Raw genomic sequence first — 18,158 nt, forward strand, 5'->3', positions numbered from 1 at the left:
GGTTTTGAGTATTATTCTCTGACAAGAACATTTTTGGGGTTGTACTACACAGAAGCATAAGGTATCTATCTTGCTGTGAGAGTAGAGACAAATTATTTGTGACAATTCAGAAACAATGCTATTTGGCAATACCTGTATGAAGGTATAAATAGTAATATGTGGTCCTATATTGATTAGTTTCCTTTAAAGTGACACAACAGCCTATATGGAAGTTTCCAGTTTGTTTCTTCAGAGACCTGAAATTAAATGTCCTCCATCCAAAATACAATTTGAGAAACAAAAATGTCCTGAAATCCCGTCCTTCCCATCCCACACTCTACAGTCAGTGATAAACAGTTGGAAAGTTTGGATAATTCTAAGAAATTGTGTTAGAGCTCATTGTTTAATCTTTTGTAATATCTTCATCAAACAGGTTAATAATCCTATTTATGAGAGGGGAGAAAGCAACTTCAATCATATTTGGATGGTGCTAATTATAATTATGTTCTTGGAAGAGGGCTTCATTTTTAATCTTGCTGCATTTCTAGGACGTAAATCTTTATAGGGCACTCTTAATACTTCACAAAGGATAATATACCATCTGTATGTAGCTGAACAAGTTGTGGTTCTTGATTAGTTTTTATTGTGCAAGAAACTATGATCCCATCAAATGGCCTCACTCGCTGACCAAAAAAAAAAAAAAAAAAAAAAATTAGGAAAGAGAAAATGCAATACAATTTGACCAAGATTAATTTCCTGAGTACCAAATAAGCCCAGCTTCTTGGAAAAATAATCCCAGAACAGTAGATCTCAGGAGTCAATATGAAGAAGTGGTATGAAGGTGCCACTGCTATTCTTCAGACCAAGAGTGGTGAAGGTAATTATAAGGAAGGGTGAAGATAATACTGCAATTAATACTGCTACAACCTTTATCCCCTACCATTTACTGAAAGTAACATTTTATTCCTTGATCTTCACATATAAACCTATTAAGCTGGTATTTTTAAAATATCATTTTGTAGATGATAACATGGAAATTCAGAAAAAAAAGTAAGACAACCCACTCAAAATTTTTGAGGTGTCAGGGCTAGGATTGAAACCCAAATATATGCCTCTTCAAAACCTATGTTTTGTTTTGTGTGTGTGTGTGTGTGTGTTTACATTTTAATAGGCACATGCATTCTTACTCTAAAATCAATTTTGTATCCTGCATTTTCACTTAAAAATAATAGAAGAATTTCCTCCATGCCATTAGCACTCCTCATAAACATAATTTTAATGGTAGCATAACATTTCATTCTAGGACTATTCTTCATAGTAATGAAATTTTAATTGTTTTTATTTTTATGTGTATCTTTGCACTACTTAAAACTGAATTATTACAAAACATAATGGTGAAGGCTAGGCTAGTTAGACTGAGGTCTAGATGAAAAGCCTCCCAGAAATGGGGAGAGAAGACTAATGCTTTAGTCAGTATTCACTACTGCAAGTCATTTCCCTGGAAGCCACTTGCTAAGCAAGTGAGGACAAAGGCCACTTTGTGTTTAATTTTATTAAAATTAAGACTTTTAATATGACATTCCAAATGTGCTGTCTCCTCTCTGGATTGCTAAGGTCTTTGCTTTCATCTTATCCGGCTTCTGACTTCTCTGATAGTGCTCTGATTGTCCTCCTGATAAATTATTTCTTATTGTCTCTTCCACTTTGATTTTTGCATTCTTAGAAAGTCATTTGGAACTTTCTATCCAAGCAAATAAACATCCCAATGTTTTAAGTTCTGCTAAAACTTTCTCATTAACTGCTGAATTCCAATTACAAAATTTATGAATACGTTTCCTACTGACTACCTGTTTTGAATCCCATACCTAAAATGTATTGCACTTCAAACATCTTGTTCAATAGAGTTTATTTGCCTGGTTACCTCAGTCTAAGCTGCTTGAAGAAAGAAATATTCTCTATAAAAGCATGGGACATGTATAAAGAACTGTTGCATTTCTACCAGTTGTTTCAAACAGCTAAGTAGGAGTCCAAGTCTTATCTTTTTTAATCAAAAATATTATTTGAGCAGTATTATCTCCCACCATTTACTGAAAGTAACATTATATTCACCAGTCTTCACACATAAAGCTATTGGGTTGGTATTTTTTTAAATACTGTTTATAGATGACTGGCATCTTAGTAGACACTGGGCATACAGTAAAAAAACAAATTTAAAATGATCTCTGCCTATGTGGAGCATAAAGTCTAGCAGAAGAGGCACATAAAAAATAAGTAAACATTTTTTTCTGTAATTGTGTATAGGGCAATACATCCCTGATGTTCTTTTACAAATATAAACAGTAGTAATAGTATTTGTTCAGGAGTTGTAAAATTTTGTTCATATTTATTCTTAAACTAAATTACAAACTTTAATTTAAAGTATGTATCCATTGGTTTTCTGGCAATCTTTGTGATCAAGAAAAAGTCTAAAGCAAAATGAACTTGTTTGATTTTGTTTGTTGGTTGGTTGGTAGGTCACTTATTCATTAAATGATAGAATACTTTAAAAAATTCTTAGTGCCCTTTTTTGCTGCCATGGAACTACTTTGTTCTCCAGTCTTCCAGAAAATTATTGGATTCCTAACAAGAAAATACATTTGTGGTGTGCCAGAGCACTGTATGGCTCTGCTAAACCTCACAAACTATGAAAGAGCTTGTCAGATGTGCCAGTAAATCTTCCCTCTCTTGCCGTAGGTCCAAGGATCTTATAAAGGAAGCTATCCTTGACAATGACTTTATGAAGAACTTGGAGCTGTCGCAGATCCAAGAGATTGTGGATTGTATGTACCCGGTGGAGTACGGCAAGGACAGTTGCATCATCAAAGAAGGAGATGTGGGGTCACTGGTGTATGTCATGGAAGGTACGGTTTGTAACTCCAATCCTCTGACATTCAAATATTCCCTTTTCATCTTATCAGCTGCACACAGATGGCAATGCATTACATGGAAAATTCAATTTTTCCTTCTTTTATTGAGAAATTAGTTTGAAAAAAGTTGAAACACTACTTAGATACAGTCGTTAACTAATTATGTGAAGTGTTTGTGTTTAGAATATTAATATGAGAATCCACTATTTTTTCAGACATGGAAAAGTTAAAAATGTGAAAAAAGAAAGGTAGTTTATTACACTGAATATTCTGCCTGCAGTCAGGTCACTGAGCTAACATACAAAGCTTCAGCAGAAGCTCAAGATCACTGGAAGTATTTTTGGTCCAATAATTTAAGCATCTTCAACTGTACCCTTAACTTTTAATATGTGACTAGTTTTCCTGCCTCTGTAAAAAGAAAATGTTTTTCATGTGTATGACAGAGGCAGATAATAAAGATTGGATGGCGTATTACCTGCCTAATTAATAGGAATGATAGCTTGTTTCATACATCCTGTAAAGGCTAATATAGAAAGTGTTTTGGAAAAAAAAACGGAGGCACCCACTGTGTAAATAAGTTTTATGCCTAGCTAATTTTTCATAATACCTATTTCTGACTTGAAATCTATAATAACATGTTTTTCTTTTGTGGGAAGAAAGTAGCTTGAGATAATGGCTGAATCAGCTTGGAAGACAGTGAGTTCAGAAATACCTGTAATGTAAGACGGTGACACGTGAAAACCAGTTTCTTAGGTGGTGATTAATATTTTATCCAAAACATTTGTGTGATAATGTCCTATAATTATCAAACTTATAGGTCATTCAGAGAAGCGGTGTATTTGGGCAAGTCACTTAATTTCTCTGTTTCACCTAACCAATTTGTGAAAAAAGAAGATATTCTTTCCTTCTGCCAGTGGTTTTCAACTGGCGATGATTCTGTCTCCCAGGAGACATTTGGTGACATCTGGAGACATTTTTGGTTGTCACAAAGGGGGTGATGTTTGGGGGACTGCTGACTTTCTAGTGGGTAAAGGCCAGGCATACTGCCCAAAAGGGTAGCTGCCCAGAACAAAGATTCACCTGGCCCAAAATGTCATTAGAGCCAACAGATGAAAAATTCTGCATTCTGCCTTTTTTATAGGATTGGTATAAAATGAGATAATGTGTGTGAATGTTTAATGTAAAGTATAGAACACCACAACATAATAATAAGTATTATTATTTCTATTAAAATATTGACAGTATATAAGAAATATTCTTTCTTCTCAGCATGCACCTTTTATTTATTCTTTGTCATCTTTTTGGGTATATGTTAGGCATTCAGTTTTTAAGTAGTAATTTCTATCATTTATTTCCTTATAGTTTTCACCCTCTATGTCAACAATATAAAATTCTTCCAAGGCCAAAAATATTATTCATTTAGAATAATAAATAAATACTCATTTAGACTTTCTTCTGGTGACAAAACACAATACACAAAAATACACATAATGTACACTTGGCAGAGAATTGCAAATAAAAGAGATGAAATTATAGGACAAGGCTATATGTGGATAGTGAGCAGAAAGGATGGAAAAGTGACAAAAATATATAGCGGTCAAGTATAGAATATAAAGATAGAGGCAATATCTTAAGAACTACTAACAATTACAAACCACGTTTAAAGCATTTCTGAGGTTATATCAGTAGCTTCATATGATATTATTTTTCAGATATTATATTGGTCAGCACCTTTTAATAAAACAGGTTTTGTATAAAGGAAAGTATATTTTTGCTTCATCTGTTTTCAAATGCTAATTATTGCTATTTCGTTCAAGAAACCACAATTTTGAACACCTGTGGATTCAATGTTCCTTTATCTTAAATATTTCTTACAAAAATAGATTCCCAAACAACCATGGAAATTATTTCTAAAATTTATTCATGTTGTCCCTTCTTACTAAGCCTAACTGGAAGTTTTCTAGCTATATTGGAAGAAGCTTGGGAATAATAGTTAATATTTGTTAATGTTTAGAAAATGCCCAACACACAGAGCATGCTTTTTCTAAATTTTTTTTATATATAAAATTTATTTAAACCTTAATTCTGTCAGGTAAGGCTAATATTTATTATTCCATTTTGTAGATGAGGAGACTGAGGTTTAATGTGGTTAAGTAATTTGCCCAGGTCTCCCAACTAGTTTATAGTAGAGTCAGATACCCAGGCTATTTGGATTTATAGCTCAAACTGTTAACTATGGGGCTATGTATTAGTCAGGGGTCTCCAGAGAAGCAGGACAAATAGGATGTGTGTGTATATATACAGTGAGAAGGAGATTTATTTTAAGAAATTGGTTTATGTGATTATGGAGGCTGGCAAGTCCAAAATCTACAGGGTAAGGCCCATTGTTCAGAGATGCTGCAATTCGAGTCTGAAAGCCATCTGCTGACAGAATTTCCTCTTCCTAGGGGAAAAGTGGGACTTTTTTCTATTCAACTGATTGGATGAGGCTTGCCCACATTATTGGAGGGTGATCAGCTTTCCTCAATGTATATTCATTTAGATGTTACTAAAGAGTATCTTCACCAAAACGTCTACAGTAGAATAATGTTTGAGCAACTTTCTGGTATTGTGACCTATCCGAGTTGACATGTAAAATTAAACATCACAAGTCAATCGACCCCTTGTCAACTTGGCACCCATACATATCTTCTTAAACCACATTTAATTTTTAAATAAAGACAAGAACAAGGTCATACTTCTACCTAACATGATTCAACAACCCTGTGTGCAACTGCAAATTTACTAACCCTTTCCCCAAAAGAAGACACAAAGTTCTTGGGTGATGTTTATTCATCTCATTGATATCCCATAGCTTAAATACTATGATGTGAAGTTAACAATACTTAAATACTATGATATAAAGTCAACACATCTTATACTACATGATAAGGAGATAAGAGAGGGAAGCAAACAAAGATGTTTGATGCAAACACACACACACACACACACAACCCAATATAACAAAATAAGATAGAAATACTCATGATAGACAATATTGCTTCCCCAGGTAAGTACACTAATATTTTCCCCATTGCTTCATGATAATTTTAATAAATTTTCTTTATCTTCCTTTTATTGCTGGATTGACTAAACAGCACATTATCTTAATTATCCTTTTAAAAACAGGGTTCTAAATAATGTATCAATATTCAAAGTCACAGCTTTTGCAATGATGTTGATTGCCTTCAGAGTCACAGCTTTTGCAGTGTTGTTGATTGCCTTCAGTTAAACTCAATAAAATGACTACAATTTTATAACCTGATGCCTATCTTTCCCTAAATGGTAATTCTAGCCAGCTCAGTGTAACTTTAGCAGATCTTGTGCCAATAGCCTCATGTCAAAATAATTTAAAATTTAAAAAACGATCATTTAAATTTTTAAAAGTTTTAATTGAGGAAATGTTTCATTGTATAATTAGTTCAATCTTCTCAAAATTTCGGTAGCAATGTTTTTGATATAGATTCTTTGTTATCTGTGAACTATTTATAAAGAGTATACCATGGTCACAATGAGTGAATAGGCTGTAAAGGATCTTCCACAAACTTTCTTACTATCAAGATGTTCAGCAAAACACCCAGGGAGTTTATGTGCAAAATCAGTCCAATTCTTCCTGTCTCTCTTTAGTGAAATTAAGTGGTCTTCATAAAATGATGTGCCTTACAAATTTTTTGTTTTCATCCCGGACAGTGTTCCAAGTATTATTGCATACCTAAATGCCAAAGGTTCTTATGGTTTTAACAAAGAGAATACTCATATGGTAAGACTTTATTAATTAGGATGACTGGGAAAGAGTCATCTGGGTGTAGTATGCGTACATTGTCATGTATTTTCAAGCAAGATGAGTTCAGATACTTAAAAGTGCTACCTAGAAGTTTCAATTTCAAGTTTTGATCAATGTTGTTTTGGAATTAACTTTTTAAGGCAGTAGTGTAAGGAGATTATATTGCTTAAAGCTCATTTTATGTTTTAATTATGTTAATATATTTTAGTGAGTCTTACAGAATATTTGGATACAGTTTATTTTCTTAAACAGATAGATGTTGGCCTTAATTATGAGGTAGCATGTGTTAATACCCTTGTATTCTTGTTTTCCTTTTTTATTATAAAGATAAACTTCAGTCTACATTCATTCAAAATGAAACAGACTCTGATTTAGTGATTTATAATTGGTGATGTGTTATTTGGGGTGAATTTTACCTAATATTCTAGTATTGGAAATGTCTAATTTATATCGATTATAGTGATTGATTTGCTTAGAGATACTGGTTTTGTTCATATTATGTGATGTTTCATAGTGGAAGCAGATAAATTTCATTTTAATTTTTGAAATGACAAGTGTCTGTTTAGTGTCCTTTGACTATTGGTTATTTTAAGGTAAACTTTTTTGATGAAATCATCAATTCTCTTTTTGCATTTCAAATTTTATTTAATTTAAGTTAACTTATTTTGTTTTATTCATTTAATTGATGTACAATAGTTGTAAATAGTCATGTAGACATGGGGATGTTTTGATACATGGAATGTATAGTGACCACATCAGGGTAATTAGCATATCCATCATCTCAAACATTTTTCATTTTCTTTGTGTTAGGAACATTCAACATCCTCCTTGGAGCTGTTTGGAAGTATATAATATAGTATCATTATCTGTAGTCATCCTATAATCCTATAAAGTACTGGAACTTACCAATTTTTTTCATGAGTTGCTTATTAATGATAATAACTTTTATTAGTTACTCATATGCCAGGTACTGTTTAGTCACTTTCTAGGTCTTAAAATTTTAATTCTCATAATGACCTTAAGAGATAGGCATTCTGTTATCTACATGTTAATAAATGGGAAACTGATGCCAAGAAGTTAATAACTTGGCCAAGACTAGGCAATCAGTATGTTGAAATACGCATCTTGGCCATGGAGTCCCCATGCCTAAGGACTATGCAGTGCTAACTTTTGAAGTACCGATTAGAAGTACTGTTGTTACCACTCGGGAGGCTGAGGCAGGAGAATGGCGTAAACCCGGGAGGCAGAGCTTGCAGTGAGCTGAGGTCCGGCCACTGCACTCCAGCCTGGGCGACAGAGCGAGACTCCGTCTCAAAAAAAAAAAGAAGTACTGTTGTTACATGTTTATTATGTGTACTCCAGCTTGAGGAGCTCATAAAAGATGCATAGCTTTAAACCAAGAGATTGAAAAATGATCTGTTTTCAAGAAGTAAAACTTGAACAGCAATAGTTCAAAAAGAAAAAAATGCAAGATATTTCCTATAAGTACTTCTTAGGCCTCTCTGCATCCTTTGAATATTAAACTTCTTACTGACCCCTCTGTAGATCATCTGGCATCCATTCCTCTTCTCTTATTAGTTCCTTTTTTCTTATTGAAAGAATGGCTGGCCGGGCACGGTGGCTCAAGCCTGTAATCCCAGCACTTTGGGAGGCTGAGACGGCCGGATCATGAGGTCAGGAGATCGAGACTATCCTGGCTAACATAGTGAAACCCCGTCTCTACTAAAAAAAAATACAAAAAATTAGCCTGGCGAGGTGGCGAGCGCCTGTAGTCCCAGCTACTCCGGAGGCTGAGGCAGGAGAATGGCTAAACCCGGGAGGCGGAGCTTGCAGTGAGCTGAGATCCGGCCACTGCACTCCAGCCTGGGCGGCAGAGCGAGACTCCGTCTCAAAAAAAAAAAAAGAAAAGAAAAAAAAGAATGGCTATGATTTGGCTTAATTCTTGGTCCACCTCTGTGTCCTTATTGTTTGGAATTAAACTCCACCATGTACCTTGGAGGCCCTATTTTCTATCTACAATCAATAGCATTGATTTTGTTTTTCTCACTGGTTTCATTTTTATTTTATTTTTTTAAGAAGGAACAATTCTTTCAAGTTATTACACAAATGACTCTTTTAACGGAGCATTTGTATACTAACTCTAAGTGTTATGTGATTATTCACATCGACTCTCAAAAGACTAGACTCTCATTTCTGTTGGTATTGAACTGAGACTTCACTTACAAAGATTTGCTTCCTTTTCCAGAAAGTTGGTTGATACAATGTGGTCTGCCTGTTATGCTGATGTTCAACACTATTTGTTATTCAGGGTGGATGTGAATCATGCTAACCACCATCAACAGTAAACTTATACCACTTCAAACTACAAGTTCTATTTTCCCTCCCCAAACATGTTTTACTGTCTTTATACAATTAAATGATGTAATGAACGTTGACATTCAAAGAGGGATTTTATATAAAATTGATTGTTAAAAATGAGCCTTTCAATATCAGATGGCATTCAAAACACTACCTGAGAGTGTGAAGGAATTGAATGCATTTTCATATTGATTAGCTCTCAGTAAATTTAACATGAGAAACAGGCCATTTTATTCTTACAATCAGATGTTGCCTTTTGGCCTTATGAGTTTTTCGTGTTAATCTAAAAGCTATCTTTAAAACAGTTCAAATACAAATGTACTTAAAGTTATTCTTGCAACTCCTTTATTGGACCAAGCTTACAATGTTACTGTTAAAGAGAAAGCTTGTGTACTACTTACATAAAAACAAAACAAAACACCTGATTATAAAAGGTTATCATAAATAAGGAGTGTCTTGAAGCACTAAATGTGAATATTAAGATGTGTTTTAGTTATTGAGGCCATGGCAAAGGCAGGGATGTGAAATATTTAGATGCCATGTGGGGTATCGTGTTCATTTTGGGGTGCCTTGCTTTAAAAAGGACTTTAATATACTTGAACAAGTTGAGGAAGCATAAAATGTATTTAAAATAATTGATAATATTTCATGGACAGATTTAGGAAGAAAGGATAACTGTTTTTAAGTGCTGAAAACACAGTCACATGGGGAGAAAAGGGAAGTGTTCTGCATAAATCTAGATGGCCAAAGAAGAAATGCAGGTTACAGTGAAGTCTAAATTGAGTCAATTTGGGAATCAACATTTTGCTAATTAAAAATGGACCAAAAGTGAAATGAGCAGCCTGATGTGATGGCAAGAACCTTGTCTCATGAGGCATGCTAGAGGTGCCTACATAGCATCTGCTTAGAGAAAGTTTGTGTGGGTTGAGGAGGGATTCCTTGTGGCTGAACCATAATGTATCTCTTGTATCTTTCACAAACTCCAATACTCTGAGTCTGTGAATCTGTGAACTAATACTCTACAAGTCAGCTTATAAGAGCCTAGCCCTCAAAAGGTTTCTTCTTGTAAATCCTTTCCTATATGTAATGTACATGTTTAGTTTTGAATGTTCTTTTACTTATATAAATCTAATAATTTTGCATGTATTCTTCTACCACTTAATTGTTTTGTTCAGTATTATGTTCCATTGTATAACCCAATTTATTGATATTTTCTGCTATTGATGGTATCCTGAATCATTTTCTGTTATTTTGCTCTCCCAAATTGTGCTTGTGTAAGCAGTGTTAATGGTGAATCCCTATAAACATGTTCAGTAATTTCTCTAGTGTGTATAGATAGAAGTAGAATTCCTGGGTCTTAATGTATGTGAATCTTCAAAATTTTTAAATAGTACCAAATTACTTTCCAAAGTGGTTTTATCTGATTATACCTGATTGTAACTTATGCCTAAGTTTTCTGATTGTCCCTTACACCCAGGACAATTTATATTGACAAACATTTAAATTTTACCTATCTGGTGGATGGAAAATGGTACATGGTGATCTTAATTTTCATCTCTTTAGGTATGAATGAGGTTGTGACTATTTGTGTTTCTTCCATGAAAAGTCTGTTATTGTCCTCTCCCATTTTTACTGTTGGGGGGATGGCTTTATATACATTGGAACTTAATCCTTATCGAAGTTACATGCATTGCAGATATCTCTCCTATCTATGGCTTGTATTTCTATTCTTCTGTGACATATTCTGATGAACAGAAATTATTAATTTTAATGTAGTCAGATACATCAGTCTTCCGCTTGGTTTGTGCTTTTTGTATGTTTTTAAAGAAATCCTGTTAACCAGTGTTTTTCATGCTTGTGTGTGTGTGTGTCTGTGTGTGTGTGCATGTGTGTGTCCGTGAAGGTACTTTCATAGCTTAGTTATATGAGGTTCATAGCTTAGATTATCTCTACATTGATAATCGAAAGAGTAGTTGTACTTTTCAAAGTAGGAGGCCTGAAAAACCATACATTTTTGCTTTTATGTTCTTTTTTCAATGTATTTGAAGAATTCTTTATAAATTTTCCTTTGGGACAGTAAATATGCTTTTGAATATACTTGATGACAGCAATTTCTTTTCCTGTGATAGTGGATTTTATATTTGGAAATAATCACAAGTCATTTAGTGACAGATTTGATGAATAGGAGTAGGTGATTAAGCTGAGTAATACAGTTTTATTTTATTTTATTTTTTGGCTAAAATATTTAAGAATGTGTGTATATGTACCTTTAGAAAGTAATGGTATTTGTTGTACAAGTTAAAAATTGACCAGATGTTTTACTCTAGAACATCATTATTGAAAAAGTGACATATTTTGAAGGATAATGTTCTTAATACTTATCTGGTTACTAAGTCCTTGTGAGATTTTTAAAAATATAGCCTTATCTCATTATGGTTCTACTAATGTACAGTTCTCAAATTCTTTCTAGGGTATTACTAGTGGAAATTAGTTTATTACACTAGGAAGAGCCTTAGTGTGGCTTTTCTTATTTTGGAAGTCTCCTGAAAGCTAAAATGTTTGAAAATTGCCGTACTTGTTTTGAGATGATGGTTGAAATGCCATCAATTTTTTTTCAAAAAAATCAATCTGACATTAATAAGGCAAATCATGGGTCACATTAAAAAAGTACACATTTTTTCCTTCTTATTCTTACTTCAACCAGTTATTTATTTTATTTCTTTGCTTTCTCATTTTGCTAAGATATCAATCTCTCCATTCTTCATTTTGAGTAATGCCAGATTGGAAATTTTAAAAGTGTATTTTTTTTTTTTTTGGTAAAAATTAGAAACAAAACAGCAGAGCTGAAAAAGTAAAAAGTGAGAAGAAAATGTGGATTAGTACTTTTTTGGCAATGGTGTAATAACACATTGATTTCTTGCTAATGAGGTAAAATTTACTTCAGCCATCATTACATAACTGTTGAAGAGTTTGCATGCTGAACACTTCACACAATCTACAATTGTTGTGTGTTCATTTTAAAAATACACATAGATATATTTCTTCAGGGACTTTAACATGATTTTCAATGATTTCTTTGTAGAACTGGATAGACGAATGCTTTTAATATCCATCCCTCTAATGAGAAAGCCTTGAATGTTTAGTAATTGTTTTGGCACACTGTCCAAGGGCAGGACAGATAGGAGCCACTTCCCAGCTCAGGGGAGCTTACTGGTGTGGCTGCCATGGCAACAGTCTACCCCACCCCCAGCACAGAGAACATCAGATTGGTCTCTGAAGTTCTTATTTGAATTCTTCCATATCTCTACATTTGAGAAACACAGGCTGTAATTGCACCTACTTCATCTGAATTTAACTACTGTAGCTTTAGAAAGCTGCAGTCTGAATCTGATCTTTATATTTAGGTCCTTCTATAAACTCCTTTCTGATAAAATGAAAATATTTTTGTGCTAAGGCTCCAAAAGTAGTACGCAGATATTTAGAATCATGGTGGATGACTTAAAATGGTATTAAAATCAATCTGAGAATTCACGCTTTATGTGTATTTAAAATATCGAGGACTTATTATTGAGTATGTAGTTACATTAATGATTTGTATAATTTTTTAGCCTAATTTTAGTCAATTTGTCTAATTGAATTAGACAAATCTTTTATTTGTCTAATTGAATTAGACAAATCTTTTATTTGTCTAATTCATCCAACTTTACTGAAGTGGATATTTTTCCATGTATCACAAAACACCCATAAGTTATTCATAAAAATACATAGGAGCAGATGCTTTTATTTTATTTTAAATGTTATTTTATTGGTTTTGAGACAGGTCTCTCTCTGTCTCCCATGCTGGAATTCAGCGGCTGGATCATAGCTCACTGCAACCTTGAACTCCTGGGTTCAAGCAATCCTCCTGCCTTTGCCTCTTAAGCAGCTAAGACTATAGGTTCATGACACCATACCCACCTATGTTTTTCGATTTTTTTTTTGTAGAAATGGGCTCTCACTATGTTACACAGGCTGCTCTCAAACTGCTGGCCTGAGGTGATTCTCTCACCTCAGCCTCTCAAAGTTTTGGGATTACAGAAATAATCCACCAAGCAGACCTGCAAATGCTTTTAAACCCAAATAGTAATCTCAGCTACACAGGAGGCTGAGGCAGGAGAATCTCTTGAACTTTGGAGGCGGAGGCTGGGGAGAGCCAAGATCACACCGTTACACTCCAGCCTGGGCAATGAGACTGAAATTCTGTCTCATACAAAAACAGAAACAAAAACAGAACACAAATAGAGTATTTACTTTCTATTTGCTGTTCACTGTCTGTGTAGTTGAACAAGAACAGTTAAGTTACTCTGTACACTGTTCAATATAAAAGCTAATTAAATTACCTTAGTCATTTATTAATAGCAAAGCATTATTAGAAAAAGCATCTGGTGAAGGTTGTCAAACTCTTATGAAGATGATTTTCCATTTCACAAATATGTAATTATATATTTACTAAGGAAAACCAAAGCCATAAATGAAGTCAATATGTATAAAATTTTCCTTTTAAAATTGAGCAGGCTTCTTTAAAAGATCTTTTATTCCCCACTGGAAAAAAGAAGGGTGTGAACATTTGTTTCCTGTAGAGTTTAATTAATAGCCTATTGTAATAACTTTCACTTAAAGCCATTCACACATACTCATCAAAGAAATTTTTTTTTTAATTTTTATGGCTGGCAGAACATAATTCAGTGTTACATGTTACACTTCATATTGGGATCATGCAGATCATATTTACAGAATATTATTTTACATTACTTTACTATTACATTGCATTTCATCTTGTTTTAGAATATTTAATAACTTCAGCAGCATTCCTGATATAGATTTATGTGATCCTTGATGGTTCACTCAATGACGGTACATGCCCTCAATTTAAAATCACTTAAGAAAAAAAAAAAGATTTGTAATAACTTGCTCCGGTATTACCAGTGCAAAGATTTTTATTGACTCATCCTTTTGGAAACATGCATATGCAAATGTTTATACTTTGTGCCTATATGTGTATGTGAATTTCCATGACATTGCCTTTTCCCTGAGTTTATATATTTCAGGTAACAGTGGGTTGGTGGTATGGCATGTAAAGGATGTTATCAATGATTAAATTTAAATTTACAAGAAAAACATGATTAATAACAATAACTGTAGGTATTGATGGTAAAGCTCCCAAGTGAATTAAAAATGAGTCTTTAAAGAAACCACAATGGTTTTTCAGCATCATTTTTCATACTATCCTCTTCAAAGAAAATTGAGATGACTTTTATGGAATGTCTTGAAATTTCTTTTCATTTAATCCCATGGATTTAAATTATTTATTACATCAATTCTAGTATTCAAAGGCACATGAAATAGGAAAAATATTTTGGAAAATTTTTCTTCATATTGAGTAACCAGTTACATCTATACAAAGCAGGCATTACTAAACTATAGTCTTTTCTCTTAGATGGTGTGTTTCTACAAGCAGAAAGAGTGGTAGAGAGAAAGCAGGGTATGACTTTGACAAGCATATTCTATGAATATTTGAAACTCTTTGTATATTCCTCAAAGAGAGATAAAAGCAAAGAAAGTATATAATGAACTTCCTTTTGCAATATATCATCTTTATTCTCCTTTATTAGAATTCATTTGATTATTTATTAGTTCTTACATTCAAGAAATACCTACCCAGTGATGACTATGTCTCATTGGACACCGAGGTTATTACAGTGAACAACACATATACAGTGTCTCTTCTAGAGCTCACATTCTGGTGATAGTGGCAGGGGAAAAAGATAAAACTATGTATGGAAATAAGCAAAATACTTTCAGATGGTAATATGTGCTATGGAAAAGTAAATAAAACAGGGTGATGAAAGAGATCATGGAGGCAATGACTGTGGGGATCAGGGTAGACTTCCCTGGGAGGGTAGCATTTGAGTTTGAACCTGAATGACAAGAAAGAATCAAACAAAAGTGTGGATAGAGGATTCCAGATGAAGTAAACACAATAGAAAGGTAGTAAGGTGAGGAAAAGCTTGACATGTTAAAAGAGACAGAAACCATGAGGCCAGGTTGGAATGGTTGGTAGAGGCAAGGTCATACATAGGGCCCTGTAAGTAGACTGATTTTCTAAGAGATTTAGAGAGTGTTAGAGGAGTTTAAGTTGAGATGAGACATGATCTGATTTATGTTTTATGAGTAGAAAAATGGATTCCACTAATAATCTTGGAAGAAAAGATGGATTGTAGAGTAGTGGGAGAAAAAGGGATACCACTGGGAAGCCATAGCAGTAATCCAGGCAAAATCTAATGGTGGCTTGGGCCAAGATGGCTATGTGGGTGATGAAAGAAGTGTGGTATCATTTGGCAGTGTATGGATTCGATGTGGGTGTGAGAGAAAGAGAAATTAGGAATGACTTGTATGTTTGTATGTAAATAATTAAGTGAATGGCAGTACCATTTTCTGAGATGGGAATCGGTGAGATATTTCATCTTAAGAGTACAAGTCAAGATTTCTGTTCTGACAGTAGATATACATTCAGATATATATTCCTGAAAGCTCAATTGAGAGATGAGAGTGTGGAGGTAGTGTTCTGCTGAATAAACCAGGCATAGGGGAAAGATTGATGAAAGTTGTTCTCTTCTGATTAAAGTAGTTGTTTTACATACATCAGATGAAGTGGTAAATTTGGATATTTAACACATTTCGTAGATATAGATATTCATAAATATTTTAAAATTATTTATGAGAAGTATTTTTAGTAAACTGAAAATTCATTCCTATTTTACACAAACTAGTATTCTTAAAGCAGCAGTTCTAAAAATGTGAGCAGGGACACTTTTAGGGGATCCTTGAGGTCAGAAGTTTTTTCATAATAGCACTCTCTTTTCTGTCTTCTTCTGTCTCATTCTCTCAGTAGTATACAGTGAAGGCTTTTAGAGGCCACATGGTGTGTGGTATAGCAGCAGATTGAATGCAGAAACAGAGAATACGGCTGTCTTCTATTAAGCTAGACATCAATTAGATTTCTCCAAATTGTAAAACAATGGCCTGCTTTGTATTAACACTTTTGTTTTAAACGTGTAGTTAATTTTAATTAAAATGTATTATTTAACATGTAATAGATTTATTATTATTTTTAAGTGAATAAATACTTGAAACATTTCTCCATTTTAATATCAAATGGAGTAAACATCCATAGAAGTAACCCACATAATCAAAAGCTTCTTAAGATCTTCACTAATATTCAATAGCATAAAGAAGTCTGGAGACTAAGTTTGAGAACCACAGCCTTAAGCCATATGACTTGAGGGCTAATATGACCAGGTGGTTGTTTGTTACAGAAATTAAAATTGATTAGTTTAAGGTTCAACATATCAGATATTGATGCTCCTCCTCCACATCACACATATCTAGGACTGTGTTACAAAAGAAATGTCTCTTAAATAGTCTTGATAAATTAGAAGCAGGAAAATTTCTGTAAAGGCTGACATTTAAATCTAGTGCAAATAGCCAACACAGATCAACAATAGGCAAGTCAATTCCATTGAAGTGCTTATTATTGTGTTAATTCCATTCCATTTCACAGTATGAAAGGTATCCTTGATACATTTTATGGGTTCTGTTTGTGTACTTTCCGATGTTCAAGATTTGGAAACTGAATTGGATTCCCCAATGCTTATTCTGAGTTAGTGTCGCAGAACATTGAAATTTTTTTTTTTGTAGTTAGACTTACAGTTCTAAAGGAATAAAGGAAAACAGATATTCTTTGAATTCCACTAGGATTTTGTAGAGAGGAAATGATTTTATACCGTGCTTATTTTTCACTTAAAATAGTCTTAGAAGATATAACATTTCATCTTTTGAAGTCTCAGTACAACAGCTTCTCTAATACCATGATGTTTTCAAATTAAACAAGATAATACATTATTGTATACGTGGTCCCAGTGTAGTACTCCCAGTGTATATGTAAACCTACATTGTGAGCTACCGATTGGATGTCTCTTTTAAAGTTCTCTTGCTAAGTAAATGTTTGAAATGTCTACATATTTCTCTTGTGATGCATTTTGCAAAGAGCTTTTTCATTTGCTAGTACCTTCGCTTGTTTTTGATATTTCAGCACAATTAGCATTTTCTTGAGATAAGTTAAATTTTTTAAAAATGCTGTTTTTAACTTCTTTTTTTTGGAAAAACAATTTTCTTGTTTCTTCTCTTAAAACTACAGCTCTTATGAGGTAAGCAACATTGGAAGATAAAAGGCTTATTCCAACACATAAGGCGTTATATTGTTATGAGTAATTAATTTTAGGGTTTGTTTTTTATGCAAATTATATAGTTCGGTATTTTCTGCAACAGTACATGCTGTTTCCTGTTCTTACAAAGTATAGACTTTTCCTGACATAACTAGACTTCTGAACTAGCTTTCTGCCTCTTGTCTCTGTGTGTTTTATGTTATAAACTTTAGCCATATAGTTCAATTTTCTTGTAGAGAAATGACCACAAGGCTAAAAAGCATAAATCCTAGGAGTTTATTCCATATCCATACATTAAGTGGCTATGTGACCAGATTGAAATGTTTGAAAACACTCTGTACATTACCTACTTTATTCCCCAACTTTGTGGATGACACCTCTTTTTCTCCCTAACATTTGCCTACACTAGAAACCCACGAATTATTTCAAAAATCTATTGCACAAATCCTATTCAGTCTATCAGGCTATCAAAATCATGTGTCCCTGTGTGCTACTGCTTTAATTGAGGACTTCATAGCTTCTTGCCCGAATTTTCCCTACAATTTTTATAGGTCTTCTTGTCTCTAGTTTTACGTGACTTTCTACATTCTCTACATGACCATGAGCAAAATCTTTTAAAAGCACAAATGTGTTCATGTCCACCCTCCTGCTCAATGCTTTCCAATGCCTTCCCATGGTAAGACTTCAGATGCCTTAGGGTGGAAGACTACAGTGAAATGAAGAGAGCTAGGTTTTGGAACTTGGCAGACATGAACTTGAATTCTGATTCTGCCATATAACCAGCTACGTAATCTTGAGGAAATTATCTAACCTTTTTAGTCATTCCTT

General features: G+C 33.7%; 1 protein-coding gene across 1 annotated transcript in view; it reads left to right on the forward strand.

The window, feature by feature from the left end:
• PRKG1 (protein kinase cGMP-dependent 1) overlaps positions 1-18,158 on the forward strand; it is a 1,246,104-nt gene that overhangs the window by 76,130 nt on the left and 1,151,816 nt on the right. The window contains exon 2 of the mRNA XM_023225157.2: positions 2,713-2,879. Coding sequence (XP_023080925.1) covers positions 2,713-2,879 — 167 coding nt within the window. The remainder of the gene's footprint in view (positions 1-2,712; positions 2,880-18,158) is intronic.

The sequence above is a fragment of the Piliocolobus tephrosceles genome, chromosome 9 (assembly GCF_002776525.5).
Source record: "Piliocolobus tephrosceles isolate RC106 chromosome 9, ASM277652v3, whole genome shotgun sequence".
NCBI classification, from domain to species: Eukaryota; Metazoa; Chordata; class Mammalia; order Primates; family Cercopithecidae; genus Piliocolobus; species Piliocolobus tephrosceles.